Source organism: Pyrus communis, chromosome 3, assembly GCF_963583255.1.
Source record: "Pyrus communis chromosome 3, drPyrComm1.1, whole genome shotgun sequence".
Lineage (NCBI taxonomy): Eukaryota > Viridiplantae > Streptophyta > Magnoliopsida > Rosales > Rosaceae > Pyrus > Pyrus communis.
The window spans coordinates 1,801,868-1,812,514 of record NC_084805.1 but is presented as its reverse complement, the minus strand read 5'-3'; the positions used below and the strand labels follow the sequence as shown (position 1 = coordinate 1,812,514).

The 10,647-nt window shown below is 37.2% G+C and overlaps 2 protein-coding genes across 3 annotated transcripts; both read right to left on the bottom strand.

Annotated features, from left to right (window-relative positions):
* Positions 1 to 348: 348 nt before the first annotated feature.
* Positions 349 to 3,178, bottom strand: LOC137729559 (DEAD-box ATP-dependent RNA helicase 21-like). 2 transcript variants are annotated; one of them, XR_011068014.1, is made up of 2 exons: positions 805 to 3,178; positions 349 to 489 (listed from the first exon to the last, which is right to left on the bottom strand). XR_011068014.1 is itself a non-coding variant. In XM_068468534.1 (1 exon), exon 1 carries the CDS (start codon positions 3,087 to 3,089, stop codon positions 909 to 911), a length of 2,181 nt encoding a protein of 726 aa, XP_068324635.1. In that variant the 5' UTR covers positions 3,090 to 3,178; the 3' UTR covers positions 618 to 908. The 2 variants fall into 2 exon arrangements, 1 of the variants encoding a protein (XP_068324635.1); XM_068468534.1 differs by lacking the exon at positions 349 to 489 and having other exon boundaries at positions 618 to 3,178.
* Positions 3,179 to 4,517: 1,339 nt separating this feature from the next.
* On the bottom strand, positions 4,518 to 7,731 carry LOC137729939 (WAT1-related protein At1g43650-like). The gene is made up of 7 exons (XM_068468989.1): positions 7,419 to 7,731; positions 7,265 to 7,327; positions 7,062 to 7,178; positions 6,684 to 6,933; positions 6,261 to 6,419; positions 5,109 to 5,260; positions 4,518 to 4,794 (listed from the first exon to the last, which is right to left on the bottom strand). Exons 1-7 carry the CDS (start codon positions 7,619 to 7,621, stop codon positions 4,674 to 4,676), a joined length of 1,065 nt encoding a protein of 354 aa, XP_068325090.1. The 5' UTR covers positions 7,622 to 7,731; the 3' UTR covers positions 4,518 to 4,673.
* Between the last annotated feature and the right edge of the window lie 2,916 nt (positions 7,732 to 10,647).

Sequence of the window (10,647 nt, the reverse complement as noted above, 5' to 3'; positions counted from 1 at the left end):
GTTATATGCTTCGATTCCTGATCATGTTTTGTAATATCAACATTGTTATCGGTATATTATCGGCTGTCAAGAACTCAAAATTACATTCTATCAAAAGCCAAAACTACAGCAGTAGCTAGCAGTGACACTAAATTATTTCGACATGGTATTGGTTTGTCAAAATCTTATGACTCTATAAAAGATAACCAGCTATTCTTATCCAATACTTACAAACTTAATGTTATGATTCATAAACAGAGCTTTCTTTATTTTCTCTTCCTTCATATTTACTTCCTTGCTAATCACAGTTAATCCTCAATAATACCACATATCAGCAATAACTTAAATCACATACCATAGTAGAAAACAGCACCTTAATACCAAATTGCTTCGACAAATCTGGCATGCACAGAAAAGCGCCAAAACCAAACAGTGCCATCCAGCAAGGTGGTCCAGCAGATTCTCGGAGATATGTTGCCAAGAACCTCCAAGGTGGAAGTGACCACCACACTGTGAACATAATACACACATAATACATAACGAGCATACAAGAGTAGCTTTAATGTTTATTTCTGCATACAAATGTGATATGAAAACATCAACAGACAAAGATAGTATTTGAAGAAAACCCACTCAAGTGAATGAATAATTTGCAAAACTCAATGATGAGTGAAAAAGTAAACATTCAAACTGATATCGTCATAATTCTAGCAAACATAACAGTTAACAACATTATTCTAGAGCAAAAGAGTCTATGACATCAATTTGCCAATTACAGTACGGCACAAATTTTAGATGAGCACAATCCCATACAAAGCAACTCACTTCTTCAGTTCCAGCATTAAGCAAAGATGTCTCAGCCACCAAACACCATCACACGGAGAATAAGTTGGGCCCTCCGTCGAAAACTCTGGTGAACTCCTAACTTCTTAGTGAGTAAAAATAGTATCATTACGCCTTGGTGGTCTATCAGGCACTGAACCTGGCTTGAACTTTGAGGCCTCATGTTTCGCCAGTTCAGGAGGAACATGACTATTACTCTGAATAAGCATCTGCTTGAGATCATAAAATACATCCGTGTCGTGCATAGTCAAGAATGTTGTGGCCACACCAGTCTTCCCTGCACGGCCAGTACGCCCAATACGATGAGTGTACTGTTCGATATTCCCAGGCATATCGTAATTAATAACATAGGCCACATCAGGTATGTCAATCCCACGACCTGCAACATCGGTCGCAACTAGAACATTGTATTTCTTGGTCCGAAAACCTTCGAGGCTAATTTCTCTCTGCTCCTGTGACTTCCCTCCATGCAAAGTGGTCACACGATATCCATTTTTATCCAAACTCTTAGCAACATAGTCTGCATTCTTCTTGGTGTTAACGAACACAATAGCAGTCTTATCACCAAGTTCGTCAAGCAATCTCTTTAACCTCTCGAACTTTTCTGATTCCTTGGTCATGATTACATTCTGAGTAATTAAATCAGTTGTCTTTCCAGCTGTTCCAATCGTGACCACAACAGGATTCCTCAAGTACTTCCTAGCAAGCCGCTCCACAGCAGGGGGCATGGTGGCACTGAACATATAAGTGGTTCTATAAATCTTCTTCTCATCAAGTTCTTCGTCCTCATTCTCAGGTTTGAAATTGCTGGAGGGCATTGCATCTAAAACACCGACAACCTGTGGCTCAAACCCCATATCAATCATCCTATCAGCCTCATCCAGAACAACATAATTGCACTGGTTAAGAACAGCATAACGCCTCTCTAAGCAATCAATCAAACGCCCTGGAGTAGCAATTACAACCGCACAGCCTTGCCTAATTCTAAAACCTTGATCCTCGATCGACTGCCCGCCAACAATGGAAACCACTTTGATACCCAAGTATTGCGCAAACTTGTTAGTCTCATCCTCAATCTGTTGTGCAAGCTCACGAGTAGGCGCCATAACAACAGCATAAGGCCCTTCGGCCGCATTCTCCTCACTAATGGGAGGCAACCTCGAAATATAAGTCAACATAGGAAGAACAAAGGCAGCAGTCTTACCCGAACCAGTCTCAGCAATGCCAATAACGTCGCGCTGTTGCATCCCAAGTGGAATTGCCGCCATCTGAATAGGAGAAGGCTTTTTGTACCCAGCTTTCTCCACAGTCTTAAGCAACTCCTCACTCAATTTACTCTCAGCCCAACTCCTCATTGGCCTCGGAATCCTCGACCCCTTGTACGAAATGTTAAAATCCTCCCTAAAAATCCTCCAATCCCTCTCAGTCATCTCTTCAAGCTTCTTATCAGTCCAATGGCGATCAACCCTCATGTCAAAAGTGTCATACATTTCCGCAGCCTCCTCCTTGAGCCTCTGCGCAGCAGCCTCCTCGGGCCTCTCCTCTACGCCGTCCTTCTTCCGAATCTCCTCACGCAGCTCCCTCTCGTACTTCACAGCAAGCTTCTTCTGCTCCCTTCTATCCATCCCGGCTCGAAACCCTCGCCCAAACAAAAGCTGGGCCTCATGAGGGTTTTGGTACAAAGCATTCATATCCCGAGAGGTGTCCTCCGTGTTCTCCCAATCGAAAGAGAATCGGAACTTCTCGCTGGGTTTGATGACTCGCTTCTTGGGCTTCTTCGATCCGAGATACTGCTCTTTAATGGCTTCCAACTCTTTGTCCCGCTCGCGCTCCGCCAATTTGTCTAAGCGGGCACGCTCTCGAGCCTTGGCCTCCTCTTCCCGCTCCCTATCTCGGTCTCGGTCTCGGTTCCGCCGCTCGGAATCTCGTTCCCGGTCTCGTTCCCGGTCACGGGAGTATCGGTCCCTGTCTCTATCCCGGTCTCGGTCCCTATGATCTCGGTCTCTGTCTCTGTCTCGATCTCGGTCTCGGTCAGAATTGGCGGTGGTTGCGGGCGGTGCAGCGTCGGAGGAAGGGCGCGAGTGGGAAAGACTGGAGAGGAGATGGTTCTGGTGGCGCTTTTGATCTTCGGTTTGTTCTTGACGGCGTTGGAGGGCTAATTGCTCGCGTTGGGCTTTAGTTAAGAAAACGGGTTTCTTGGGCGGCAGCGAGGAGGAGGCGCTGGCGGAGGAAGCGGCGATGGGAACGCCATCGGCTGAGCGTTTCATTGTGTGAAAACTTGGAAGGGAAGAGAAGGGATTTTGAGTTGCGGAGGGTTAAGGGTTTGAAACTTTGAAGGAGGGGAAACTTTCGATTAAACTACAAGTGGAATTGTACCGACTGTGAAAACGAAACAATTTTACAGGGTTGAAATTGAAACATAAATACTTGTAAGGATCAAAGTGAAATTTCGTTAAATTTGTGAGCCCAAACCCCAAAGCCCATATGGGGGATCCAAACCCAAAGCCCATATGAGGGCCCAAAACCCAAAGCCCATATGATTTTTATTGCATTATTAATTCTTTGATCTAGCAAAAATTATTTTTCAGTTCGCTAGAGTAAAACTTGAGTTCAAATCTCATGGACTACAATACAAATAAAAAATTCAGCCTAGGCTTCTCCATGGGCCATTCGATAAAATTCAACAATACAAAGACAAGAAAATTCAAACAATACAAAGATGATTAGCATGGCCCGCTACATTAGAATGTATAAATAAATTCAGCTCTATTGTAGGCATAATTTACTGAACGATTATGGAGGTCATAGAGAGAGGGGGTGCGCCAATAGTAGGGAGAAAGAGAGATGTGTAATTGTGAGGTGTGTTCTATTCCACTCTATTATACCTTTATCTATAGTAGTATGGAAGGATAATTCCCTATCCTAATAGGATTACAACTCTAATAGAATAATATCTAGTCTAAGAGATATGGTAGAATCTCATAAGGATATCCTAGATATGTTAGGATATACACAATCACATTCCTAATCTAATAGGATTGAAACAATACAGAGACGATTAGCATGACCCCCTACTGCTCAACTATTATAACTTTTTTTTTTAGTCAATTTTAAGTCCTTATTTACTTTAAATTTCCCTAAAACACCATATCAACATACTAGTTATAATACTATTGACCCATTTAATATATTTGGGTACCGGTTATTATCCAAATATTATCTATACTATTAAGAGAATCCTTCTTATCAACTTTTTTTTTTCTATTTTACCCGCACTTTTGATCTATTGACAAAAAGGAGGGCAAAATAGTAATTTTCTACTCTTTGACAAAATGACAGTCATATCCCTATTTTCCTATTTTACCCTCTCTTTTTTTATTTAGAAAATGACAATCATATACTTATTTTTCCTATTTTACCCTTTTTTTTTTTTAGAAAATGACAATCATATACTTATTTTTTCAATTTTACCCTCACTTTTAATACACAATATTTACATAAGAAGCACAAAACAATAATGATGTAATATTAAAAAAAAAATCACTTATTAAGAGAAATTGTTCATACATACAAAGTGTATGCTCTCTACTAACCTTTATTATAACAAGTGTTCGTTTTCGTGTCGAATTTTTCAAACTAAAAGTATTTGTTAGTATCTTGCAAATTTAACCATATATGCACCATGGGAATTTACGCTTATCCACGAGATTTAACCATTGATAATTTTTAGCACAGCTCCGAGTTTCGAAGTTAATTAGCAAATACAAATCTATGTGATAGCATCCATGTCTATATACACTGCAATCAAAACTTAGAAATACTAAATTCCCTCCCATCCCATCTATATCATGTTATACGACTTCCGGCTTGTTTTCTTGTTTTTGATCACTTTCTTGGCTCCTTTGGTCCTCTTTCTTCTTTACCCACAACACCCCATAGAGACCCGCAACTAGCAATACACCCCCTCCGATACTGCAACACGTTATTTAAATTCGATCACAAAAATAGTCACATTCATATGTGTAATTCAACATCAATACTTAAAAGAATACCGCCACATGCATTGGTGATTGTCTCAATTTTTCACTTTTTTAGCATCAAGTGATTTGAATAATGAGGATGTAATCACATGATATGACGGTTGATAGTTGAATTCTTTTTTCTAATGATTTAAAGAAAAAATTCAATTATTAGCCGTCACATCTCTTAGTCTATAAAATATAATTGAAGTAAATGGTATGTTCGGCACCATTCAGAAATAATGTATGATAGATAAAGATATGGACCTTCCCAAGTAGATGGCTTCTTTCCACATGAATGCTGAGAAGACGGCTGTTATAATAAGCGATAATGGAGTGAACGATGCAGTGAATACTGGGCCCTTCTTCTCTATGACCCAAACTTGCAGCCAATAAGTAATCCCAGTTACAATTACACCCTGCCATTACCAATTAATTACCATGAGAACTCAATGAAATATTCACGACAAAAATCTACTGACCAAATGAAAATTTTGTAAAACTAATCTATGAATAAAAATCTAAAAGATGAACGGTTTAGATCATGAAAAAAATATGACGAAATGAGCTCAAACATGTGATATTGTTGTATTAAGTTACTAATCATTTAGCACGTGAGCGCTCCCCTATGTTTCTATATATGTATGTGATATATTTATATAGATGCATGCCCATGTATATTATATGTAATGCTGGATAAATATGCATGTGATCTCATAACAACCCTATGAATACTAATAGATCAAAATATGAGTCATTATCCCATCTCTTTGAGGGAATAGGAGCCATATACAAATCCAGAACATTTTCAAATAGTACCTTTTTAGGAACTAATTGAGCCACTTACATATATATGGTCCAAAAGGATCTGCACGGCATGCAATCCTCAATGTCTGAGACAACATATATAAGTGGTCCAAATAATTATATGGTCCAAAGGGATCAGCACGGCATGCAATCCTCAATGTCGGAGATGACATATAGAAGTGGTCCAAATAGTTCTCAAGACAAAAGATCTTTGTGATTTAGTTGCAAATATTAATTGTTTTGTTTTATCATGCAGTCATTTCATGCATAGTTAAATTTGATTGTCGAGGATGGTAATTTCATGCATACAACGGATGTATGAAGTGATTTTGTTACATATTCTTTGAATGGTATGATATAAATAAGAAAAACATCATGTAAAACATATACACGTTATGTGCAAGCATTTTTTAAGTCGGTACATACAAATGACTATCATAAAATACTAACTGAGAATAGTAATTTCTTGCATACGACGTGTGTATATAATGATCTTTTCACTCATTTTATTATTGTTATCATTATCAGTTAAATGAGAAAAACACCGCACAAAACATATACATGTTGTATGCAAGAATTCTATATGCCCGTGGATATGTAGGAATGACTTACACAATAGACAACAGAGAGAAGATGAATGTCCCATCCAATCTTCCAAGCTGATGGGTTTCTCTCAAATGCAATGGCCCAGAAAGCTGACAGGATGCAGCTGAAGAAGCATTGCAGAGTGGTAAGCCTCAACTTTGCCGGATATTGCTTGATAATGGGACCCTAGAACATAAGCACTAGTTAATAAGGCAAGAGGCAAAAATAAAAAAGAACATTAAACGAAAACCGTTATTTTACCATACTTAAATATCTTCCAAATTCACCGTCTAGTAAGAAAACCTTTTTTTTCTTAATTATAAATTATCTAGCAAAGAAAAATTCCATTTAGTTTAAGATAATAACGGTGATAAGATGCACCTGAAGTCTTAAGTTCTAATCTCTCGTGCATAAACAATAAATAAATATAGTGGTGGTGATGAGATGAACCTGCAAAATTAACCACAAAGCCCATGCAGTATTAGCCGAGATCATGATGAGGGAACCTTTTAACCAGTCTCCTCCTGTGGAGGAAGTTGATGAGGAGGAGTGTGGAGTTTGCCTTTGATTTGATGGAAACCAGTTGAAGTTTATGGAAGGCCCTTTCACTAAAGCAAACACCAATGCTCCTGAAAGGCTTGTGAGAGAACCCAACACCTTGGCCACTCCGTACAAATGTTTCATAGAAATGCTTTCCATCCTGCACAAAAAAGTTAATTAAAAACCAACTTTCTTCGTCAATATTTGACAAAACTAACTATCTATATATACACACACACCTTAAGTAACAAGTAAAATATCATATAAAGTTTAATTTAATTTAATTACCTTAATAAAACCGCCATGAAAAAAGTGATCGCAGGAATTAAAGTGGTGGTGGCTGCAGCAAAGGTTGCAGAGGTGTAGTTGATTGCAACGTAGTAGAGATTTAAACTCAGGGTAATCCTAGATTAGAGAGATAATACAAGATTAGAGAACTTGATTAACTGAAATGTTGATGAGAGCAAAAACTAAACCAAGTTCATACGTACCCAGATAAGGAGACTAAGAAAATCTTGCAGAGTAAGGTGTAGGAAAGAGGAGCTTCTTTTGAACTGAAAATTCAGAAAACAAAAAAAGATTCAAAAACAATATAACACTAATTAAGTGGGAGAGTGGGATTAATTAGGAGGAGTAATTAACAACCTTTCAAGGAAGAACGCAAAGGGAGCCAAGGCAAGGGAGGCAAAAGCTTGACGATAAACCACAAAGACAAAAGGGTTCATTCCTTTAGAAATTGCTGCCTTAGAGAACAAGGCCATACCTGCATACACAAACTGTATGAAGAGCATTGCAACATAAGCCTTATGCCTCTCCATTACTAAGCACTTCATTTTCATATATGGCATTGGGAGCAAGTCGGATTTCAATATATATAGACAAAGTTGCTTGCTTGAATCTGAAGTCTAAACTTTGTTTTGCTCCAAGGAGCTTTCAGTCAGCTTCAAGGTTTTATTGGCTACTTGCTACTTTTTATGTATACATACATGAAACACACACATATTTAAATTGAATACGAAATTTGGGTCAGTCCAACAAATAATTTCATATTTCAGTAGATAGGTCAATAGACTTTTCACCTTTTTAATAAAGCTCAGCAGCCACAATTTTTCTAGACGCGTGCTAGTGTGAGGTTTTATCTTAAAATGTTTTTATGTTATTAATGATGAACCGTTTATGTAATTTTATTTTATTTGTGGTACTTTTTTCAATGTATGATTAATTCCATGCTTGTACCACGTCACACAACCCAAACAGACCGAGACGAATAATACTTGACTATTCAAGAATGAGTAGAAATTTCTACTCCAAACTTTTTGTGGCCAATTCAAAGAACGTCGAGCTTATGATCAGAACCGATCATATTATAAATCACTCTTTATAGAGATTGTTTCTACAAAAAATCAATTAAAACTAAGGTTCTTTAGTCAATCCACAGTAGTATTACGAACCGTTTATCTAATTTTTATAGTTGATTGATTAAACAACTTTAGTTTTAATTGATTTTTTGTAAACATGATCTTGACAGAGTGATTTATAATAAGACCAGATTTAATCATAAGTACCAAATTCTACGAATTAGCTACAAAGAATCTTGAGTAAAAATTCCTACTCATCATTGAATAGCCAAATACTAGTCAAGCAAGACCAAGGCCAAGTTGACGTCCCCCTTACAACCCTCGCACTTGCAAGAGTGACATGGTTTTTTTGCAACACCACCTCCGATTAGGAGTTCTTAAGCAATGCTCCACCCAGCCAGGAAATTTAACCACCTCTAGGCTCTAGTTTTTCTTGAACATGCTCAACTTAATCAAGTATTTTACTTGAGTCACCAGTAACCTTCTTGATCATTAGCTTGCTCCACCTTGAACCACATGTGTCCCAGCCGAATTGCCTCAGAACTAATTGTTGTGCAATGGACGAGCTCGATAAATACTTAAAATGTGATTTAGCATTAGTGTTCTTCTAAGCTTAAGTACTTAGCAAATGGTGGATATTTTGATGGATAGGGTCATCATTTTCAACTCATCACGTCCCGAATTCACACTCACTTTTCTTTCGTAATTTAAATGAAGTTAATGTAAATTATTACCAGATACTCAAAAAGCTTTGATACACTACTATTTTTTAATTTCCTTTTTTTTTTTTTTTTTTTGTAGGTTTTATATGTCACGCATTGTGTCATGATATGAGCATGCTCAAGGAAGATGCCGGATAATTGATGTGCCTAGACAGAGATGGAAAAAACCAATATTACTTATATAAAATATACAATTAAGAAAAATATTGGTATAATTAAGATAAGCTTGCATAGTCTACATTTCCTCTGCTATTAGGATCGTGAGGCCTGCGAGAGAGATCTCAGGTGTCTTCCAATCAATTTCAAAAGACCATCGTCAAGCATCCCACCTGCCTGCTATTGAAAACCACTCAGACGAGTACGATGGTTGAGTGGAAATGCACTAGACCAAAAATATCCGCTAACTGACAATTTGGTGGAACCGTACCATTTTGTAACATGCAAATCTTATGTGGGATAATACTTTGTTGTTTTCACCTAACCGACTTGTCTATCCGTTTTGTAATAATGTATTTTTATCATATAAACATCATAATCGAAATCATATATTTTCTTGTATTGTCAAATCATTTAATTTAGAGATTGTTTAGTCATTCATCTGTGTCAAACAAATCAATACTTTTAGTCATAATTAAACATTTTCTTCATTTTTTATGCATGTGAATTGGTAAAGGATCTTCAAATTGAATGATTATTTTTATATCATTTGCATAGATAATCTTTAGATGTGATGAAAAGATTGAATAATTCCGATTAGAATATTTGATAGTTATAATGCGTTAGTTATAATGGGGTGGGACAATTGAGTTTTCCTTCCAAAATTTAATGGTATACCTCTCCAATTTGATAAGTGAATGGTTCATCCTGTACTGACGCATTCCCATTAACTAGCTTCCTCCAACTTGGCTGCTGTGATCCAAATGGCTGGTTCTTTGCATGGATGGCTTCTTGATGCCTTTTTTAAGGACCTTCTTTTCAGAGTGGGTATAGTCTTATAGATGGAAGTTTCCGTTGGTGTTATGGGTGGCTTGGTGGCCGGACAGGAGAAATGAGGAGAGAAGCCTGTAGTGGCGGGCAGTGGAGGGGTGGCGGCTGGTGTTATTCCTTCAAAAGTTCTATTTTCTTTTGTTTTTTTTAGTTCGTTGTTTATTATAAGAGAGAAGACAAATTTGGTGCAAATGCAACATTCAAAATACCACAAGTAGAAGGTTAATTGTTTATATAAAATTAAAGAGAATTAGAAGTTGGCCATCCCAGAACCCCCTATTTTCTTATCAATTCTTTTTAAAGTCTGGTGTATTTTATTTCTTCTTATATAATACATATCAGCCTCTTGTCTCATGCGGACGCATGTGTCAATTGGTTTTTTGGGGCTCACACCACATCAAAGTTTAACGATCGAAATCGTCTATTTTTCGTTGCACCTCATAGATTATCCTTGCAATAGATCATCTTTGCAATAGACCATCCTTGTAATAAACCTATATATACATATATATTAAGTATTATAATAATTCTAGATACCGTATCACCTCATGCTTCAAGATATCGCCCATGTGAGACTATACATAATTAAAACGTCTTGACTTCCTCGTCGCTTTTTCAAAAGAAAGGGAGAGGGTGTGAAACCACTTACATTAGCCTTTATTACTATATAGTTGATTATACCCATAAAATGAAAGCCTAACTTCTTTTTTACTGTTTTCCTCATTTTGTTTAATAATTTCTTATTCATCTTAATGACGTGAGATAAAATTCATAATTTATCCTTCAACTTAACAAGTTTATACAATA

Coding starts and splice junctions, on each gene's coding strand:
- LOC137729939 (XM_068468989.1), bottom strand. CDS start 7,621: ATGCCATATATGAAAATGAAGTGCTTAGTAATGGAGAGGCATAAGGCT. Junction 6,420..6,683: donor CTTTGTGGTTAATTTTGCAG/GTTCATCTCATC, acceptor CTTATGTTCTAG/GGTCCCATTATCAAGCAATA. Junction 4,795..5,108: donor GAAGCCATCTACTTGGGAAG/GTCCATATCTTT, acceptor AACGTGTTGCAG/TATCGGAGGGGGTGTATTGC.
- LOC137729559 (XM_068468534.1), bottom strand. CDS start 3,089: ATGAAACGCTCAGCCGATGGCGTTCCCATCGCCGCTTCCTCCGCCAGC.